At 46.5% G+C, this 22,949-nt stretch overlaps 1 protein-coding gene across 1 annotated transcript in view; it reads left to right on the forward strand.

Annotated features, from left to right (window-relative positions):
* The window catches only part of JAK3 (Janus kinase 3), a 184,428-nt gene that overhangs the window by 38,985 nt on the left and 122,494 nt on the right, over positions 1–22,949 (forward strand). Inside the window, exon 4 of the mRNA XM_040321407.1 lies at positions 9,380–9,497. Within this exon, the coding sequence (XP_040177341.1) occupies positions 9,380–9,497 (118 nt within the window). The remainder of the gene's footprint in view (positions 1–9,379; positions 9,498–22,949) is intronic.

The raw sequence follows: 22,949 nt of genomic DNA on the forward strand, positions 1-22,949 counted from the left end.
CTGATATGTCCGAAACTGACATGCTTTTAATGTGAATATCCCAAGATTTTAGCTGCCCTGCCTCTGCACTGCCTCCTGGCGTGGTGGCCATCTGTAAGCCAGAGGGGCCCCATAATCTTCTATTGCCCGGGGGCCCCATGAGTTGTCAGTCCGCCCCTGGATGCGGGTCGCATTAAGATGACTAATGTGTTGTTGAAAATGCTTGAAGTCCAAAAAGCGCATTTGCGGTACACTTGAGTGTCTCCACCGTGGTCGGACAAGGTGGTACTGCGTAGTACCAGTAGGCGGAGCCAAATTGTACAGGCTATGCTTAATGTTAGTCACAAGAGGAACTGGTTGGTACCAAATTTGTTAGCAGTGTGGCAGATGGTCTCAAGGTTCTCTAAGAGGGTGCTTCCAGTTACCAGTTTGGATGGAAGGCGCTCAGGAGAACGTTTGAAAACGTTAGAAGTCTCTCCGCCTGATGCAGTGACTAGGAAGATTTCTGCTGATACAGTCCAAAGTGCGGCTGAGCGGTGGTCAGTAGAGGGCATGGACACTGCCTCACCCACTAGACTTCACATGAAGGAAGGGACCGAAATGGACATGGCAATAGCAGAGATTTTTCCTGTCAGTCGCACAAGGTACAAATTAAAGTATCCGGAATTGGTTTCTACAACAAGGGTTTAGTTGCCATGGGTAACCTCAGACAAGTTGTTAAACAAAAAAAACCTGTTGTAATGGGAAAATCTGGTGTCGCTGAGGGAAAAGGTGGTTCCCCATCAGGCGAAGTATTGGGAACAGGTTCCCTATATCAAAAAAGTGGGATCCCATGGAGAGTCAGGGTAGGACTTACCTGGAAGCGCACCCGAAAAAAAAATGAGTTGTCCCGAGTGCATGCCTGCCTGGCAACCTGTGTCCCAACCCTAGGGTTGAAACAAGAGGGGGGGTATGTGACAGGAAGTCAGGTAAATCTGTGGGTGTTGTCACAGACGGGAGATACATTTCTGCCTTGTTTGGACAATACACCAATCATTATCGGGCATCGGCTACAAACGTAGCCAGAGAAAGGCTAAAGGCCGTTGAAAAACTTCAGCTGTTCAGAATGAGGCAATTAAGGCCTCTATAAGTAGCCCAGAGGATTACCACTAATTGGCTGCATCACCCTGAGTCTTTGTGAGTAAGGAGAGCAGTGCCAGAAGGTCTGAGGAGAGGATTGATTTTTTCTGTGTGAAAAAAAAAATCAAAAGACTATTGTTTTTCTGCTGTATGACCAGCACTGTCTACCCAGCAGTATGCTGGGTAGACTCGCTTTGATATACAAGTGCTTTGAATTACAAGCATTCTTCTGGAACAAATGATGCTCATCATCCAAGGTACCACTGTATAGACTTCACTGAGCTAGAAGGGGAGGTCTGCCTGGGCCTGGATATCGGAGTACAGGGTTCTGTTGTTCCTGCATTCCCACTGGGATTTTCTGGGGACTGGCTGCTGTTACAATGGCTGTATGTACTGTAGAGATGATTTCTGGACTCATTACTATGAGCACTGTACAGTTGCCATATTAATGTCTTTCATTTGATGTTGCTATGTGTACCCCTATCACCCCTAAGCCGGGAGGGCGGATTTGCCCACAGGGTGGTAAACCTGGATTGGGGGGGGGGGGGGGAATGTTAATGTTCTATTATATTTCCCACCCTGCGTGGCAAGGTGTGTTTTTTTTATTTTATTTCTCCTTTTTTTACTATGCAAAAGTAATAAAAATACATTTGCAAAAAAAGGTAATGACACCCCAAATGCAGGACACAAACGCTGTCTGCTTGTCCGCACTGGATTGCACAGTAGAGAGGTTGTAGTGAGTTTCTAAAAGTAGTGTATGAGCTACTTTTGGTGGGTTGCGATATCAGCCTATTCAAAATGAATAGGCTGAAATTGCACTGCACAAAAGTGCATGTGAATGGCAGAGGAACACACAGAGTGTTCCTGTGCGATTCCTGGTGTGAACCAGCCCTAAGTAAGTAAAATAATTTCAAAGATATAATAAATATTAAGGGCTCTTCATGCCTATATATTCCATTGGGGTGCAAAACCACAAACATGTTAAGGAGCATGTTTTTGCCGTTTAAAGTGCATAATAATAAGGCAGCCCATTCAAATGAAAGGAGCTGACAACAATGTGCAGCAACTGAAGCTGCACTGTTTATTTTTTATAAAAAAATGTAATGCAGGTCACCATTATGCACAGCGTGTACATTGTGGTGCATGGCAGTGTAGGTTCATTAGCCCCTAGGGTACTTCTGCATTGGGGGTGCCATTCTAAATAAATAAGAAGTACTACCCCCGCAGGAGCGGCTTGAAAAAAGCCTGGATTTTTTTTCCCAGTAATTGCCCCACAGTCAGGCACATGGCCACAGTCATGCTTCAGCTCAATAAGCGGCCAAGAGATGTTCTTTTTGGTGTTTTTATTATTGGTGTTTAAAATCAGACCGTGAACTAGTGAGGCCCGGAGCTAAAAGAGAAAGTAGCGCAGGGTCCGGCATGACAGTGTTTAGAGGGGAGAAAACAAAGGGTTAAAATCAGGAAAGGAAGGAAGGGGATGGTACGACTGGGTAAAGACATAGTCCCGGATTCACATACATCGGCGCATTTTTAATGCCGCCGTAGCGTATCTCTTTTACGCTACGCCGACGCAGCGCACAGAGGCAAGCACTGGATTCACAAAGCACTCGCTCCCACACGCTGTTAAAGATACGCTGGGTTTCCTCGGCGTAAGCCAGCGTGGGTGGAAGTGGGCGTGAGCCATGCTAATGAGGCGTGACCCCATGCAAAAGATGGGCCAAGCGCCATAGAAGTACTTAAAACGAACGGCGCATGCGCCGTCTCGTGGATGCATCCCAGTGCGCATGCGCAGAATCACGTCGGAACTACTCCCTAAGATACGACGGATCATTGCCTATGACGTGAACGTAACATATGCCCAGCCCTATTCACGTACTACTTAAACAACGTAAAATACGACGGCTCTGTTCCCTGGTCCATACCTTTGCATGAGTTGCGCCTCTTATATGGGGAATAACTTTACGCCGGACGTACGACTTACGCAAACCGCGTATATTATGCGCCGGGCACAAGTATGTTCGTGAATCGGCGTATCTCCCTCATTTGCATATGTGCATAGAAAATCAATGGGAGCGGCAAATGCGCCCAGCGTAAATATGCACCCACGATACGACGGCGTAGGCAAGTTACGTCGGTTGTAGGAAGCCTATTTTTAGGCGTATCTCAGATTGTGGGCACGGCACACAGATACGACGGCGCATAGTTAGACGTACGCGGCGTATATTAAGATATGTCGGCGTAAGTGCTTTGTGAATCTGGGCCATAGTGGAAGGAGCGTTGTTTATTTAAGGGGGAGGCAGGATTTCCAGGCAGCAGAGGCTGGGGCAGAAAGGAGGAATCAGTTTCCCACCCACCCTCCTTGTGTTGTTGGTTTTCGTTTGTCTGTTTATTTTTTTTATTTTTTTTCAGGTGAAGTGGGAGCAGGTTTTCGTCATAGCAGCTGAGCAGTGGCAGTGTTTTGGTCTTTGATGGTGTCAGAAAACATACAAGATGGAAGTGTTGGGGACTCATCCATAGTATGTGCCCCTCTGGTGTAACCCAGTTAAAACGGTTAGCCGCAATACGGTAATGGTTGCACTGCGGGAAGGGGTTGTCTCCAAGCTGGCGTGGTACAGCTGGAGGCATATCATGGAGAAAAGGTCCCGCAGTGTAGTGGTGGAATATGTGTTAAATTTGGGGTGCCGTCAAAGACCAACAGACTTGTCGTTTTACAGATGTTCATATGTTAAAAGTTTTGAATTATTAATATTTTGTTAATAAAAAGGCTGCTATGGCCATTTATACTCCAAATTCAGATGTGGTCTTGTTAATTTGCATAATTCTAAGGGGGATTGTCGAGTATGAGTGGTTGGGCAGTTTAAAGAAGGTTGGGGACATCTGGACTACATTGGTCATGGTTTTTTAGTAGTAGCAAATAAAGGCACAGAAACCTCTTCTTTTGTCCCTTCACAAAGAACTAAATAAACTAAGCTCCTCAGGACACTGGACAATGTCACTTTTTGACAAACACACAGCTGACTCTCTAGTACTAGAGGGGTGGCAGCAGCCTGCAGTCTCTAGGATCTCTCACAGCAGTTTGTACTCACAAAATGTCCTTGGAAAGTTGGTTCCCTCGTTCTAACATCCATGCGACACCTTTTCTCCTGTTATACCAGACTAGATCTTCAGACAACAGCCCCTCAGGTCACCCACCTGAAGCCTAGCACCTCACAAGCACATGGCAAGATAGCCTAAGGGGGCAAAAAGCCCCCCTTAGGTTGTGTTCCTCTCCTACAGGAAAATACTTGGAATATCTGTGTCTTATAGTATTTATACAGTTCCCAGCAGCCTTCATGGCTACCCTACCTGGGATTGGCCAAGGCTGTATAAACATTCATGCTGCCATTTGCATTTCTTCACACCTATGATTTAAAAGAGGGGTAGTCAACCTTAAAGAGGTGGCGATCTACCTGAACAACATGGGAGAAGTCAAAGATCACCAGGCACAGTGTCACCTCCTCACACCTGGTTTAAACCTCTAATTGCCACACTACCGTGTTGCAATCATGTGAATTGCACGGCAATCATGGGTTTAAATCAGGTGGTGTGGTGCACTTTCTGAAAGTGCAACAAAACTCTTGCATTCAAGAGTTTTTATGTGCTTTCAGAAAGTACACCAAACCTGTGGGATATAATAGACATTTATGGCTAAGTGCAGCAAACCCACAGGAAAGCTATGGGTACACAGCACTGCACTCGGGGTACAGGTAAACCACAGCGCATCTGTGTGAAAGCAGCCCTATACTATTATGCCCAGTGTATTGCTTTACACTGACCTAAAGGTCTCTTTCCTGCTGTTGGCAACACTCTGGAGACAGCTAGCCGGGATAAGAGGTGGAGTGCAGTTGGTATCACTCTGTATGGGAACAGAGACGGAGAAGGCATCGGCTTATGTGGCTTTTGCTCTGTACTACACCTCCAACTTTACAAGTAGTCCCTCTGCATTGAACTCTGTTTGATGCTTTGGGATGGGGGGTCAGCAAGCCCAGACCGCAATCTACCAGTCACCTGGTCGCGATCTCCAAGTTGCTGACCCCCCATCTAGAAGATACCCATAATATATAGAAATCCACAGTTCTCCAGAAAGCAGAGAGAACAGTCAAACATGCAGCAGCTGAAACACTGAACAGACCAAAACAATCAACACAGATCCACCAAGTGCAGTGAGCACAACTAAATTTGTCTAAACAAAACAACAGCTCCGCTAGATACAATGAGCCAGAACAAAATTTACCTAATCCTATCACCTATTTAGGAGGGTGCTACAAAAAGAATTACAATGCACCAACCGGAGTGTCATGTGTTACCATGCAGCACACTAAAAGGCTACTGTTACTTTTGCTGCAATGCATAGTTGTGAAGCCAGACTAAAACAGCTACTGATAAGATTTATTTACATTAAGTGGGTATCATTGCATACATACAAAATAAGCCGTGTGTTTGATTACCTCACGTACTAGCTGTAACATGTTTATTGTTACATAGTTACATAGAAGGTGAGGTTGAAAAAAGACACAAGTCCATTAAGTCCAACCTATGTGTGTGATTATGTGTCAGTATTACCTTGTACATTCCTGTATGTTGTGGTCGTTCAGGTGCTTATCTAATAGTTTTTTTTTTTAAACTATCGATGCCCCCCGCTGAGTTTATTGAATGAAATGACTGACATCCAAATATGTGCAAGAATTTATTTTATTTTTTTTCTAATTTCCTGAAATTTTATCACATTCACTAAGCTCGGGGGAAACCTACCTTGCAAAGCGAACAGCCTATTTGCATTTAGTAAATCAACCACAACGTTGGTCGGGTGAAAAAGATTTAGGGGGCAGTACCAAGAGCGCGGGAACATTTTAGAAAGTATTATTATTATTATTAGTAATCAACTTATCGATTAGTAATCGCGGGAACATTTTAGAAAGTATTATTATTATTAGTAATCGACTTAGAGCTTGGAATAGCCTTCTAACAAAGGTAGTGGGTCAATCAACTGTAGGTGGGTTTAAATATGGTTGAGACAAACATAGATCTATACTTAGACAATAAGGGCCAGATTCACAAAGCAGATGCGCCGACTTAACTCGAGATGCGCGGCGTAATTGAAATTTGCACCGCGCGTATTTTTGACCTGATCATCAAAACGAGATACGCCTGAAATTCATTTTTTTCCGTCCTACCTAAAATAATTACACCGGCGCTTCTTCGCACGCAAAATACGCTAGACACGCCGCTGTTTTGATAGGCAAAGATGCAAATGAGGGAGATAAGGCGATCCACAAAATTAAGTGGGTGCGGCGTAGATTACGCCCTGTGCGCTTCTGTTAGTTTCATGGTGTAAAATTACACTTTATAAAAGGTGCCCTAATTTTACACAAGCCGTGTAAAGGTCAGCTAAAGCAACACCATTAAGAGCTGAGCAAGCACACACTTGCAGGACAACAATCTGTATGCCAACATGCCAGGGGCATCCATGCTCATAACTATACTAGTGACTTCAGTAACCGAGGGTACCCCCTCTTCTGAGGGAACAGCAGTCAGGAGACGCCTCGCAGAATGCATCTTTGCACAGTAAACACACACATTAATCATGTCACAATGAGAATGCATGAATGCACACCACTGTGGTCCCTAGCACAGACACATCACATGCACATCTAATTGGATTAGATCCAAGTACCCCCAATGGTACTTGGGAGCAGTAAGCCACGGCTCCAATTATGTCACTGTGCATTCATACACCTTTCACATGGACCTAGGATCACTTCTCCCTGGTCCTGGGGATCCCTACTCCACCAAAACTGAGGGTGACACCCTTATTTAATCAGGAATGCCACCCCCACATTCACACATCATTCACACACATAAACCAAATCATAATCACAGTATAATAAAAAAAATAATACAAATAAAAAATCAAAAGTACCCCCACAAATTAACGGCGGCGGCGATTGCTACGCCTGGGCTGCCCACGGGCACGGCCACGGGCAACCAGAGGAGCCTCCTGGGGGGGTGGGTGAGCAGGGGAAGGAGGATCATCCTGGGGGGGTGGGTGAGCAGGGGAAGGAGGAGCCTCCCCTGGTGACTGTCCTCTTGCTGGCCTGCCCTCCAAAGCCACTGCTATCCTGTTCAGACTGAGAGTGAGGGCAGCCGTATTGGTCTGGACAGCCCGGGTATTGTCCTGGACAGCCTGGGTCAGGGCACTCACCTCCTGGGCCACGCCTGTTGTGGCGGTCTGCAGGTCACAAAGGCATGTGATGACCGCCAAGGAGTTTGTGGCCACATCAGTGATTGACTCCTTAATTGAACCCAGGCTGGCCTCCATCTGGCTCAGAGTCTGTTTGATCTGAGCCAGATTGCGGGTCTGCCGGGCATTGTCCCTCTGCAGATTGCCCAGCAGACGCTCGGCCACCCCCCTGGTCTCATGGGTCGCCATCCTGCCTGCCGCTGAGGCTTGTGGCCTGGGAGGAGGGGAGAGAGAGACCCTTGTGGGTTGAGGCCTGTTGGGGTAGGAGTGGGAGGGGCTACCCCTGATGGTGGCCTGACTGCTGCCAGCCTCAGGGGTAGCCTCAGGGATAAACAAATCCGAGGCCAAAAGGACATGCCTGGCAATGTCCATATCTTCCTCCTCAGCCTCCACCCCCTCATCCTCCTCCCCCTCAACCTCCCCATGAGGGAAGGTGTGGCCACTCCCCTCCCCTGGGGACTCCTGCCATTCTTGGGACTCTTCTGCAGCCTGTTGTCCAGGGAATGGTGCAGCAGCCTGGCCTGATGGCCCAGCAACCTCCTGGCCTGATGGGCCAGCAACCTCCTGGCCTGATGGGCCAGCAACCTCCTGGCCATCTGTGGAGGACACAAAACAATCACAGGTTGGAGGATGCACACACTTGGCACATCTTCCCTTCCCCCACCCACACATGCTAATCACCAGATAGAAAAAGCCAAAACTTACCTGTCCTCACAGGAGAATCAGATTGATAGCCAGGCAGGCCCACCACCTGCTGTGGGTGGAAACACCGGGCCACTGCCCATTCCTCCTCACTCAGCCTGATGGGGCAGGGTGCGCCTCCTCCAGTGCCCCTGGCATGGGCATTGATCTTGGCCATCTTCTCACGGACCAGGCTCTTAAGATCGTTGATCTTCTTTTGTATCCCACTGGGGGTCCTCGTCTCCCCCCCCCCGCCGCATTGATCTGATCCGTAATTTTCTGGATGATCACCTTCCTCCTGGCCGGGGGGGTGTTCCGGCTCTCAGGGCCATGCAAATAACGCCCATATTGGGCGATGCCCCTAGCAAGAATCTGCTTCTCTATGCTCAAAAAATTGAGCTTCCTGCGCTTCGGTGCCATAACACCCACCACTCAGCACCAACAAAAAACAAACACAACAAACAAACAAAAATACTCACACAACAAACAAACAAAAAATACTCACACAACACACAAACAAAAATACTCACACAACAATTCACACAAAATCAAACCACACAAGCAGACAGCTACTACAAATTCAAAAACAAACTCTGAAAAAACACACAGAAAATACACTCAGAAAAAAAACAATCAGAAAAAACAAACAGAAAATACAATCAGAAAAAACACACAACTACTACACTCTACTACTCCAAATCTTTTAACTAACACGAAACTCACCAACACACACCAACAGATGACAGAGCAGAAGCAACTTGCTCTAGGAAGGGGAACACAGGGATGTACTTTTGCAAGGGAAGTGTGTTTGTCTGGGGCTATTTATACACAGGGCGATTCTCAAACTAAGTACACTTGGCCTTTTTCCTATCTCACTGATTGCGCCGAGCCAAGTTCTGCACATGCCCAGTGAGGTGCTGATTCGTGCGCCCATGCGCAGTACGGCCGGCCCTTCATTTGCATGGGGTCACGGCTCATTACAATGGAGCACGCCCACTTCCTTCCCACTTGCAATAACCCCGCCTTACGCCTCGGGATTTAAGTTACGCTTGCGCAATTTGGGCCGCAAATGCGCTGTGAATACGGCACTTACGACAAAAAATTAAGGCGCCGGATCTTAAATGACATACGTTTTGAGTAACTTAATTTGCGCCGCTGTTTGTGAATCTGGCCCTAAATAAATAACAATAAAAAATAAATAAACATGGGGCAGACTCGATGGACCACTTGGACTTTTTTCTGCCATCACTCTTCTGTGTTTCCATGTTTCTAATTCTTTAATGTGATTAATCAAACTGATACATATTTATCAATTTAAAGGTTCTTCTTTCCTGAGTGGATTGGTACAGGTGGAGCAAAAACCTCCCGCTGCAGCATCATGAATCTGTCTCCTGACCCTATTCTCAGCTATCAAGTAATAGACTATCTTTTCGCACAAGTAAGTTTATTGTAGTGCTGCATGTTACATCCTCTGTATAAGATAACTTGTAAACTCATTTTACGTGTTTATTCATTTTAGAAGTAAAAATATTTTTCCGTCTTCAAATAATTCCCTTTCCTGTTCAATACAATGTAATAGTTGTGGGCTTTAGATTTCTGTGGTGAGTAAAAAAAACAAAGGAAATCAATAAGTCCATTCTCATTAGTTGGATCATGCTAAAATATATATCCCTTTCCATATTTTGAGCCCTGAAAAGTGGTAATAAAAATAAAGTAAATAATAAAGTAAAGGTGCACTATCTGGTGGCTTGTGAAATATTACTGTAAATAATAATTCTAATATAAATGGTGTTCAAAGCTACAATAAATATTTTCATTATTGTTGGCAAAAATACTGTAATAACATATTAGTACATCCAGTCCATCACAGGTCAGCATGTAAAAGTCTGGTTGTGGAATGAAAATGGTCCTTTGCTGGTCCATCTTCTGCACCAGTGAGGCCTCGTACACACGACAGAGTTTCTCGGCAGAATTCGGCGAGAAACTCGGTCAGAGCCTGATTCTGCCGAGAAACTCTGTCGTCTGTACACTTTCGGCCCGATGGAGCCGCCGAGGAACTCGTCGAGAAAATAGAGAACATGTTCTCTATTTTCTCGTTGTTCTATGGGAGCTCTCGGCCCGCCGAGCTCCTCGGCGGCTTCAGGGCTGAACTCGCCGAGGAACTCGACGTGTTTGGCACGTCGAGTTCCTCGGCCGTGTGTACGAGGCCTCACAGTCCACGCTGAATATGTGTCCTTTTACACCAGCCAGCTTTATAACGCGGTGGCTGGTGTGCGGTGCGGTGCCGTCCAGAGGGAATCACTGCTCTGTACCATACTGTTCCCCTTTTTTCTTTTTTTTTTTACAAACTCACAAAGTCATTTTATAAAGTTCAATTGCCCGCAGCACTGTGCTGGAAAAAAAATAAACAGTCAATGCACTACTTTTCAATGCACTGTGCCCGCACATCACCGCAACACAGTGGGGTGAATCAGGCACACAGAAGTTATTTTGCCTTTTCCCTTTGCATTTGGTGTGAATTGATTCCAAAGCCCCCTGCTAATCAATCTGTAACTGACTTCCAATATGTGACAGGATAAAAGCCAATATTGCTCTTGTTTAAATGGGTCTTGCTAGAAAAAGTACATAAAACACAGGGCGACTAACGCTGTGAATGCCAATGTAACAGTGTACCAACGTCCCGATAATATGTAACTGGGAATTAATCTGGGCTAATGAAATGGACTTTAGGCGGTACAAGTAAATATGGTAGAAAATCTATAGATAGATTTATTCATAAAAATAACAAGTATACAAAAGAAAAGATAATATACAAGACTTCGTGAACACAATAGTACAATATCAGCATATTTTCACAGTACATACATTAGGAAATATTACATAACAGTTTATACTAGTGCACATATGCTTATAAAACAAGACCATACAGCACCAGGAGGTATATAAAAACGTTTAAATCATTAGGACTGGATTGAATATGCGGAGTGATGGATGTTGATTTTTACTTGCTTTTACTCAACATGTTTCGCGTTCAAAACGCTTCATCAGGAGCATAACGGTCACATTCCACACACAAAACAGTATTTAGCATACCTAATGAGAGATCCAGAAGCCAGGCTGTCTACCAAGCTCAAATCCACCTCACCCCAGTCCAGACTCAATTAGCATATCAACAGCATGTGTTACACAGAGGAATGAGTCATTATTGACTGGTAGGTTCAGGATAAGCCAAAAACTTGTAATTAGTTATTTGCAAACATTAAGGAATGTATTGTGGATTACTGTCCATGCTAAAGCAATCCAACATATGTCCCTTATTTCCTGGCTCAATACATGATTTAACAGTAATGTCCCATCTCATGTAATTTCTAATTAATATTTCTCAGTCACCCTATGCCCAAAAGGGACACAGGGTGACCTTAGACCCAAGAGTTATTAGTGACGCTAGCACAGGAGTACCCCTCATCTTTCAAAGGTCTCTGAGTGTCACGGGTCATTCCGTTACAATAGATTTTCTACAATATTTACTTGTACCGCCTAAAGTCCATTTCATTAGCCCAGATTAATTCCCAGTTACAATATTGCTCAAATTACGAACGTTATGGGCCGTTCGCGCCAAATTCGAATGGCGTGTCACGGCCCATAATTCACTGCGGCATCGCAGTGCATTGCTGGCTGATGATTGGCCAAGCATGCACTATGGCCCGCATGCTTGGCCAATCACAGCGCGCAAAAAATGGAGAGCCATAATTGGCCAAAGCCAGGGTGGCTTCGGCCAATTATGGCTCAGGGGGTTTAGTACAAGCCCCACACTAAATAAGGCCGCCTCCCTGGCAGCCTTGTGTAGTGTGTTGCGGTGGTTAAGAGAGAGAGAGTGTAATTTTTTTTTGTTAGATAGAGCAGGCAGGCAGGCAGGCTAGTCAGTTAGACTTACAGTGTGTAGAGGATATATATGCATCCCAGGTGTTGTATATATATTTATAATGTATCAATGGTAAAAATCGATAAAATCAAAAAGAAACTTTATCAAAACATACAGCGGCGATAGTAATCACTCAAAACTATGATTACTCTTTTTCATGTAAAAATTATATCTATACATAAAAGTAACAGTTCAAACATTCTCCAGAGGTTGGAAGGTAAGTGAAAGTTCAGTGAATAAGAGCGTTCTTAAACAAAATGTTCAGCTCTCCACTGCCGGTGAAACACCCCTCCAGACGTCTCCCGTGCCAATGTCCCCCCAAGGGGGTCTACTCACGAGAAAGTAGAAATCAATGAGCTCTGAACATAAAATCCTCCAGATCCTCTCCAACTCTGGGGGACTGCAAGCTGAGCAGCGTGTTATACGATTCTTATCCACCAGATGTCAGTATGCCCAAAAATAAAAGGACTGAATATAGTGTGATAACGTTCCAAGTCTTTATTACACAAGCTGTGTTAGTGCATTTAAATAACAGCTTTTGTTTAAATTTTAAAATTAAATCCTATAACTCTGCAGCATTCTTTTAAGGCTGGTTTCCAGGCTCACAGTAGGGTCACTTTAGCATGGGTTTGTCCGCATCCACCGCTCGCAAACCTTGCTATCTCTCCTTACACTGGAGCTCAGATAAACAACAGCACACACTGGAATGCTGCTTGTGTGTCGTGAGGTCACGCCCTGACGTTTCGTCCTTCTGACTTCCTCCGAGGGCGTGGCCTCCTGACGGACACACACAGTATATATTACGATCCGACTGGGTGAGCCGCGCCTCCTACATTAACCCCTCGTTTCCACTCCATCACTCACGGACAGCTCCGGAGGATGTACAGGGAATTCATTCACTGGGGACATGTGGAGTATGCACATTATATGCTCACAACGTCAACGATCGTATCCGCATATAATAAAACTAGACTAACAATATTAAACAACCGTCACTAATAAGATTTTTCATGACAAATAACCTGATAGAACTACGGATTGATAATACTGTATGTTATGATTTCAAAACAAAGTAAACATGATAATAAACATAATTAAAAAGGGTACCTCCTGCACACCTATATAAAGACAGTGTCAGGTCACCCGTGGCCAGGTGACAAGTGCACCCAGTTGGGGTCAGGGATGCACCACAGGGAAGTGAACCCTATAGCCGACTACTGCTAGCAGCAAATCAAAATAAAATAACAGCTGCCATATAGGTATATCAGATACAAACATAATAAAGGTAAATCTGTATACATTTGTCAATAGATTACGCGTACCTCAATTTATAGATATCGAGTAATATGCAAATGCTAAAACGACGTGTCTAATGCCATACAAAATAACAATGCAGGCATGCATGAATAATTCAGATGTACATATTTTTCTAAAAACCAAGTATCCTTAAAAAATATATTTTTTTAAAAGAGCACACACATTTCAAGTTATAATAGATAGCTATGAAATATATAATACTAAATATATTGATTTAAAAACAATAGAAAAATAGACAAATAGAAAGATAATAAAACGGTGGATCACCAATCTGGGTGGATAAGTAATATTAGTTCTCTCTCTCATAGAATAAATATATATAAAACATAGGACCACAAGATTTCATTACGCATCACTTATAAAACAATTAATGTCAAGCTCTACATTTAACCCCTTGGGTGTGAGTGTATCTATTAAGTATATCCATAGAGTTTCACGCTTGGATAATTCTCTAATCATATTGTTCCCTCTCCATGCTGACTTAATTACATCAATACCCCAAAATTTTAACCCTGAGGGGTTTTGACTGTGATGTAATTTAAAATGAAGGGAAACACTATGGTCCTCGTAGCCGATCCTAATGTTTTTAATGTGCTCACCAATTCTGATTTTTAGACGTCTTTTGGTACGGCCTACATACATGAGTCCACATGGACAACATAGGACATATACCACATGGGTGGTATTACACGTTATAAACTCTTTAATATTAAACTCTTTGTTATTCACTGTAGACATAATGTTAGTTATACCTCTCATGGGTACAGACACTGATTTGCAACATTTAAATTTCCGGCACGAAAAAAAGCCATTTTGATCCCAAAAGGATACCGTTTTTTTTGGTTGGTCCAATACTTTTTTCACGACCTTATCCCCTATACTGGGTGCTTTTCGGTAAATACATTTTGGGTTTTCCGGAAGTGCAGGTTTCAAAATTTTATCAAGGCACAGTACATGACAATGATTCTGGAGTATGGCCTCCACTTCCTTGTATTGTCAATGAAAGGAGGACATAAAACTCCATTCATGATCCTTAAAATTCGCAGTTTTCACAACATCTTTAAGAACTTCTACTCGTGGGATTAACTTAATTTCTTCAGATATTGCATCTAATTTCTGAGCATCATACCCCTTTTCTCTAAATCTACTTTAGATGTTTTAATGTTGATTTTATTCCCTGTTTTGTTGTGAATACCTTGAGCCCCATAGCGCCGAGATAGTGGAATTAGGCCATATCTTTCACTATTTTTGTATACATATATTTATACACTGTATTGAGTTTAGCTACATACGCTCTTCCTAATATACTGACAGGCAGGCAGGTGATTGTGCTAGCTGCAGTATTTTCACTTGGTGTACTGTCTGTGTCCTCTGCACAGTGTGCACCTAAAGCTACATGAACACAATTGCTGTTGTTCTCATATTAATACCACAGGCAGTGACTGATCAGCAAGTATTCTCACTTGGTGTACTGTGTCCTCTGCACAGTGTGCACGTAAAGCTACGTCAATACATTTGCTGGTGTTCTCATATTAATACCACAGGCAGGGAATCTGCAAGTATTTTCACGTGGTGTACTGTGTCCTCTGCACAGTGTGCACCTGAAGCTACGTCAATAGATTTGCTGGTGTTCTCATATTAATACCACAGGCAGGGATCTGCTCATATTAATACCACCGGCAGGGTGCCTGCAAGTATTTTCATGTGGTGTACTGTGTCCTCTACACCAATGTTTCTCAACTCCAGTCCTCAAGGCACCCCAACAGGTCATGTTTTCAGGCTTTCCATTTTTTGCACAGGTGATTTGATCAGTTTAACTGCCTTTGGAATTACCACAGCTGTTTCATTTGAGGGAAATCCTGAAAACATGACCTGTTGGGGTGCCTTGAGGACTGGAGTTGAGAAACACTGCTCTACACAGTGTGCACCTAAAGGTGTTCTCATATTCATACCACAAGCAGGGATCTGCTCAAATTAATACCACAGGCTGGGGATCTGCAAGTATTTTTTTACGTGGTGTACTGTGTCCTCTGCACAGTGTGCACCTAAAGCTATGTCAATACAATTGCTGGTGTTCTCAGATTAATACCACAGGCAGTGATCAGCAAGTATTGTCAGTATTTGTGCATCTCCCTGCAGGCCATTAGTATGTCTGGAAGGACAACAAGAAGAGGCAGAGAGTCACGAGCTGATAAAAGAGGGCAAGCAGGATCTGCATCTAGAAGCAACAGTGCTGGTCGTGGACAAGGTGCATTGTCCTTTTTTTCGGCCGTGTTGAGACGCAACATGCCGAACACTTGGTAGAGCCGATGACCAAGCCGTCCTCATTCTCCTCATCCTCTCTCACCCAGGCTTAGGGTACTTTGTCTGGCAAAGCAGCTGCCAACGCAGCCTCTTCCCTCTGCTTAATGGCATCAGTCACTCCTTCCCTAGCCCCACCATGTCCTCCTGAGGAGTCCCCCGAACTGTTTGACCACAGTGTTGGTTACATGCTGCAGGAGGATGCACAGCGTTTTGAAGGCTCTGATGATGGTACACAGCTAGAGGAAGGCAGTAACGCGAGCCCAGAGAGAGGGGGTTCCCAAGAAGGACAGCAATCTGGCAGTCATGTTCCTCCAGCTGCAGCATACTGCCAGGTTTTCTACAGTGATGAGGAGGGAGGGGATGATGAGGTCACTGACTCCACGTGGGTGCCTGATAAGAGAGAGGAGGAGGAGGAGCCACATCTCCAACTAGGCAGGATGCCCTCCAGGGGCCAGCTTTAGGGCAGCACACCGACTGCATCACAACGCAGAGATCCTCATGTGCAGGGCGCTGCTGTCTCTCAGCGTTATTTCAAAAGTTCTTTGGTGTGGGCCTTTTTTGAGACGAGTGCATCAGATCGCACCGCTGCTATTTGCAACATATGTCGCAAGCGTATCTCGCGTGGCCAAAACATCACCCGCTTGGGCACCACATGCTTGACCAGACATATGTCGACCTGCCATGCAGTTCATTGGCAAGCGTACCTCAAAGACCCACACAAAAGAAAAGGACGTACCTCTCCTTGCTCCTCTTCAGCTGGGATCTCCAACCCCACTATACCCTCAGTCCTCTCTGAAGCCTGTACTGATAGGACTGAAGGTGTAGAATTAGGTGTGTCACAGCCAAGTACTTGCGGGCAATCTACTATCGGTACACCGACGTCAGATTGTACCAGGCAAATTTCCCTGCCCCAGCTGCTGCAGCGCCAAAAGAAGTTCTCTTCCAGCCATCCACATGCCCAGCGGTTGAATGCTAGCTTAGCTAAATTGCTAGCACTTCAACTGCTGCCTTTTCAGTTGGTAGATTCTGCCCCCTTCCGTGAGTTTGTGGAATGGGCAGTACCTCAGTGGCAAATTCCCAAACGCCACTTTTTCTCATGGAAGGCGATTCCGGCTCTCTACCGGCATGTGGAAGGCAATGTCCATGCCTCGCTGGACAGGGCGGTCAGTCGTAAGCTGCATATTACCGCTGACTCATGGTCCAGCAGGCATGGACAGGGACGTTACCTATCTTTCACGGTGCATTGGGTGACTCTGCTGGCAGCTGGAAAGGATGCAGGACAAGGTACAGTAGTGTTAGAGGTTGTTCCACCACCACGCCTCCAAAATGCTACTACTGCTACTACTACAGGCAAAGAGATTCTATGCGGTGCTTGAGCTGGTGTTCTTGGGGGAAAGGAGCCACACTGGGGCAGAGGTTCTGTCAGCTCTGCAGGGATGCATGCACTGTCCTGTCACCATTTGAGGAGGCCACAAGAATGGTGAGCAGTGACAGTGCTTGCATCAGTGACACTGTCCCTCTTATCCACCTGTTGGAGCACACGCTGCGTGTGATAATGGACAGGGCCCTTGAGGCAGAACAGAGGGAGGACTTCCTTACCTCTCAAGGCCCCCTTTATCCAGACAGTGTTCCTGCTTGCCCACCTATCACACAGGAAGAGGACAAGGAGGAGGAGGAGGATTGTGTCAGCATGGAGGTGGAGCCTAGCACTCAGCATCAGCAGCAGTCTTCAAGGGATCAATTACAGTCGCAAGAAACCCATGGACTTTATACGTGGCTGGGACAAGGTGGCTGCGGATCCTGTCGTCCTCAGTGACCCAGAGGATTCCGCACCGAATGCCTCAGCAAACCTACGCTGTATGGCCTCCCTGATCCTGAAAAGCCTGCGGAAGGATCCTCGTTAGTCGTGCTATCAAGGAGAGGGATCATTACTGGCTGGCAACCCTCCTTGATCCACGTTACAAGGGTAAGGTTGCAGACCTTATCTTGCCGGCGCAGAGGGAGCAGAAGATGAAACATCTTCGGGAGGCCTTGCAGAAAGGTCTGTGCAGCGCGTTCCCAGAGACTGGGAGGTTACAAAATCCTGGTCCTGGACAACGTGTTGCTGAGGCTTCAGTCAGTCACAGAAGGAGCAGTGGAGAAGGTTGCAGTCTGACCGATTGCGTTCTGACAATTTTTTAGTCCGCAGCCCCGAGGTATGACCGGTTCCAGCAACCATCGCCAGCGTCTGTTTTACATGGTGCGGGAATACCTAGGGGCAAGATCAGACTTGGACACCTTTCCCACGAAAATCCTCTGGCTTACTAGGTCTTGAGTAGGGATGAGCCGAACATACCCGCGTTCAGTTCGCACCAGAACGTTCGAACAGACCGACCGTTCGCGCAAACATTTAGAACCCCATTGAAGTCTATGGGACTCGAACGTTCGAATTCAAAAGTGCTCATTTTAAAGCCCAATATTCAAGTTATTGTTGGAAAACGTCTTTGAGAACCCGGGTCTTGCCCCAGGAAACATATATCAATGGAAAAAAAGTTTTAAAAACTGTAGTTTTTTCTTGAGCAGCGATTTTAGTGATGCTTAAAGCGGAAAAAAAAAAATCCTATAAATATGGTACCTGCTGGGTGTCTATAGTAGTGGCACGTGTTTAGAAATGTCCCTGCACAACATGAGATTACTCTCAGAAAAAAGTAATTTAATACTGCTTGTGGCTTTAATTTAATGTTTGGTCCCTGCAATATGGATAAAAATCATTGAAAAAAATAGCATGAGTTTCCCCGCCACCACTCCCCCCAGGTCATTACAAGACCCAGTGCCAATCCTGACCTCCCTGGGGCCCTAAGCAAAATGACATGGCACATTAAAAATGAGAATCGGGGTGGGGGGGGGGGCGCTGACGACAGTGACATGTCACATTAAAGAAAGTTGAGAAGCGGGGTGAGGGGGTGTTCTGCTGTCGGAAATGACTCAGCCAGTGAGTTTAGAAGCGGGGTGAGGGGGCGAAAATGACTTCTCACCAGGCGGGGCCTCTAGTAATTTGGGGGGCCATTTGCAGCTTTGCGGGGCCCTAAGCGGCTTGCATAGTGAGCCTATAGCGAGGATCGGCCCTGACAAGACCGTTTGGCCCTATAAACTTTGAACAGCAGTATACAGGCGGTGTAAACAACATAAGGACTGTAGGTTTCTTTTTTTTTTTTTAAATCAGAAAGGTTTTTATTGATACAAAAACAAATTTATACAGACAGTACAACTCTCCAGTGCACAAACAGAGGTTGATTCCTTCAAAGCATACATCATACACAAATAGAAACATGTCCCCTACTCCACCCACCAATATCATTCTTCCCTCTTTTACAAATATACATGCCCTCCCACCGCAATACCAATAGTACAACAGGCAAGCCCTCATGATCCCACAGTGCCCCCCCCTTACAGACACCTCAGAAGTCTGGTCATAACAAGCTCCCTGGGACTCAAACCCGGCGTATCCAGCCACATCCCCCATATTCTCTCGAACCTCTCGGGACACCCTCTATGTTGATAAATGTATTTTTCCATCACTAAAGCCTTTCCCATGTGTGTAATCCATGAGGAGTGAGCTGGCGGAGAGGCAGACTTCCACCCCATAAGTATTAATTTCCTAGCTTGAAACAGTGACCTAGATACAGCCACCCTGGTCATCTCCTCGGGGACCACATCCTCCAGCACCCCCAACAGGCAACACACAGGGTCCACCGGAACCCTAGTTTGAAAAGCAGAATTAATTGTCTCCACCACCCCACTCCAGTATCTGTGCAGCTTCGGGCAACGCCACAGGAGATGTATTAGGTCCCCCTCATGCTGCTGGCATCGGCAGCACAACGGGTCCGCTCGCATACCCATCCTGTGCAGTCTCACAGGTGTATAGTGTACCCTCAACAGTATGTACAGTTGTGAGACCTTTTGTGCAACATTTAGGGAACACGTTGTCAGGGATTAAAGGGCCTCCTCCCACTGGTCACCTGTAACCTGGCCGAAATCCCGCTGCCAAGCAGAAAAAGCCCCGCACGGGAACGCGTCCAGATGTTCGGATAGTAGCATCTGATAGCACTGGGAAATAATTCCTTTGGTCTCAGAGGCCGACCGCAGCAAGCGGAATACCGGAGTGGGCGACATTGTCCACTCCACTGCATTCCCCTGCGCCACCACTGCGTGTCTCAGCTGAAGATAGGAGAGCCACATAGAGGCCGGTAGATCAAATCTAGCCTGCAGCTGAGGAAATGTCAGCAACCTGCCTTTATGAAATATCTGAGACAACATATGTATCCCATGGGTTTTCCAGCGGGAGTCCTGCTGCAACTTAGCCAACTCAGTGTAGGAGTCGTTTTTCCAAATTGGACTATGGTCAGTGAACCCTCTCACCCCCTGAAGCTGCCTAACCTTGTTCCAAATTTTTTGGGTTAGTGTTAATGTCGGGTGTTGTTTATTGGATTTGAGAAACATTTGTGCCTCCAGGCCCAGGGGGATGGTCTCAGCTCCAGAAGCGTACAGCAACAGCCGTGCCGCCGATCCCACGGGTCCCGAGCCATGGAGCCCACCAAATGCTGCAGCTGGGCCGCGATGTAATATACCCAAGGGTTGGGGACCGCCAACCCTCCGTTATCTTTAGCTCGCTGGAGCTGCTCCAGCCTGATCCTGGGGGTCTTCCCACTCCACATCAACTTTCTGAAAAGGGTGTTCACTACTCTAAAAACCTTCAAGTGTACAACCACCGGGGAGTTGTGTAGGAAGTACAGCAACTGGGGCATTAATATCATTTTGATTAGGTTTGCTTTGCCTGCCAAGGACATCTTAAGGTTGTTCCACGTGTTAATCTTATCTCTGAAACGGGACAGCAAGGGGTACACATTAAGCAAACAGTAGTCTGACAGTTTGGGCGAGATTTGTACACCTAGGTACTTGAAGCTATCTACTACAGGAATGGGACATGAGACCGGGAGGGTCACCTCCCTGTCCTCATCTAGCATCATCAGGGCAGATTTGGACCAATTAATGGTCAGGCCCGAGAAGTGGTCAAACCTCTGTATGAGATCCATGACCCCCCCGGCAGTGACAGGTTGGGGTCCCCCAAGAAAAGCAACATATCATCCGCGTAAAGCATTATCTTTTCATGGAGGCCACCATACCTGAAGCCCTCAACCTGGTCGCTCGCCCTTATCAGGGCCGCCAGAGGTTCTATAGCGATCGCAAAGAGCAGGGGGGACAGGGGGCATCCCTGCCTGGTCCCCCTGCCCAAAGCAAACATCTTATTCGCCAACCTAATGGACGCCTGCGGTGACACATACAACAGCTTGGCCCAAGCCACGAAGCCTTCCCCAAAGCCAAACTTACCTAGCACTGCCCACAGGTACCTCCAACTGACACTATCAAATGCCTTGTTGGCATCAAGCGACAACAGGGCCCTGCGGCCCTCATTGTCCGCCTGTATTTGCATGTTTAAGTAAAGCCTACGTAGATTAGTGGCTGTGGACTTCTGTGGCATGAAGCCAGCCTGATCCTGGTGGATAATTGAGGACACTATCCCATTGACTGGTAGCGCCACAACCTTTGCCAGGATCTTCACGTCGCTCTGAAGCAATGAAATAGGTCTATAGGAGCCCGGGTCCACCGGGTCCTTCCCAGGTTTTAACAAAAGGATCACATTGGCCTTATTCATAGAGTCAGGGAGTACTCCCCCCTCCAGCGAAGCATTAAAAACTTTTAACAGTTCAGTAGCTCCCCATATTGGGTAAACACTTCCAAAGGTAAACCATCCTCCCCCGGGGCCTTACAAGTAGGAAAGGAGCCGGCCGCCACCTGGAGCTCCTCCAAAGTTATAGGAGCGTCCAATTGCTTACGTGCCCTGGCAGACAGCGACTGCAAAGTAATTAAGGACATATATGCTGCTAAGTTCTCATCCGAGTAAGCCTCTCTCGACCCATATAGGTCCTTATAGAAAGTGGCCAGCTCGGAAACGATCTCCTCAGGCGAATTAACAATTCTGCCATCAGTTGCGCGGATAGCGCCAATAGCTGGCGACTGCTGCTGGGAGCGTGCAATTCTGGCCAGTAAGCGGCCCGTCTTCTCCCCCTCTTCAAAAAATGCTAGTTTGGTAAAAAATCTCTTACGTTCCGCAGTGGAGGATCTCAGACGGTCTAGGGAGTCCTGGGCCGACATCCATGCCTCCCGTGCCGAATCAGACGGATCAGTCACATATGTCAGTTCAAGCTGCTTCACCTGGTCGCCCACCTGTTCCAGCAGGGCCGAAGAGTTATTTTTAACAATTTGTATTTCGTGAATGAACACCCCTCTAGTGAATGCTTTAAAGGTCTCCCATGTTTGAGGGCTGTCACCACGACTGGCATGCGTCCTAAAGAATTCCCGCATCTGGGAGACGACCCTTTCCTGGGAGGTGAATAGTTTAAGCCAAAAGGCGTTTAGCTTCCATGGAGCTCTAGGCAAAGAACTGGGGGGCTGCGTGACCAGCCATAGGGCCAGCGGGGAGTGATCTGATACCCCTCTAGGATAATACTCCACCCTGGACACACTGCCCACCAAATTCAGGGTACCCACACATAGGTCAATTCGGGACAAAGACCCGTGTCAGGGATCGGATGGGAGACTGAATTGATGAGGTCGGCCTCTCTTATATCTTCTGTCCTGGCTCCGCTGAAGGTGAAACAGAGGAAGCCGAAGGACAGGAGGGACACGAGTGCCTGGAGCCGGGGGTCCCAGGAAAACAGCTTGGCAGGGTTCAGCGGCCTGGAGTAGTCCGTGATGAGTTGCGCATGAACAGGTGAAAGCCAGGCAGGTAACCGAGGGTTAACAGTGACCAGGGGCATAGACAGGAGCAAGGTCTCAGGGATAGCCAGGTTCGTCAGCAAGCGGGCAGTGAGGTACCGAATCGTAGACAGAGCCAGAGTCAGGAACGGAGCCGGGTCAGAATACTGGGAAAACATACAGGATCAAGCAGGATTACAGAAACGAGCTGAAGATCAGTCAGCAAGGGCACAAGAGCCCAGACACCCTTTAAATAGGCTGTCTGGTGCCAAACTGAATTAGGCTCGTACGTGTGCGCATGCGTGCCCGTATCTGTGCGCATGCGTGCCCGCAATTGCGAGCTCTGGCGCGCATGCGCGCATCTGTGAGCCATTCTATGGCAAAGACTATGCGCTTGGGCACGTCTATGTGCAAAGCGTCTTACGGGAATTCCCTGACAACCCGTGGGTCTTGGAAAAACATGAGGGGCCATATTCTCATAGAAGTTACGATGGAGTATCTCAGGATACTCCATCGTATCTCCCTTTTTTGGCCCGTGTATCTATGCGACTG

Source organism: Rana temporaria, chromosome 1 (genome assembly GCF_905171775.1).
Source record: "Rana temporaria chromosome 1, aRanTem1.1, whole genome shotgun sequence".
In the NCBI taxonomy this organism is placed as follows: Eukaryota; Metazoa; Chordata; class Amphibia; order Anura; family Ranidae; genus Rana; species Rana temporaria.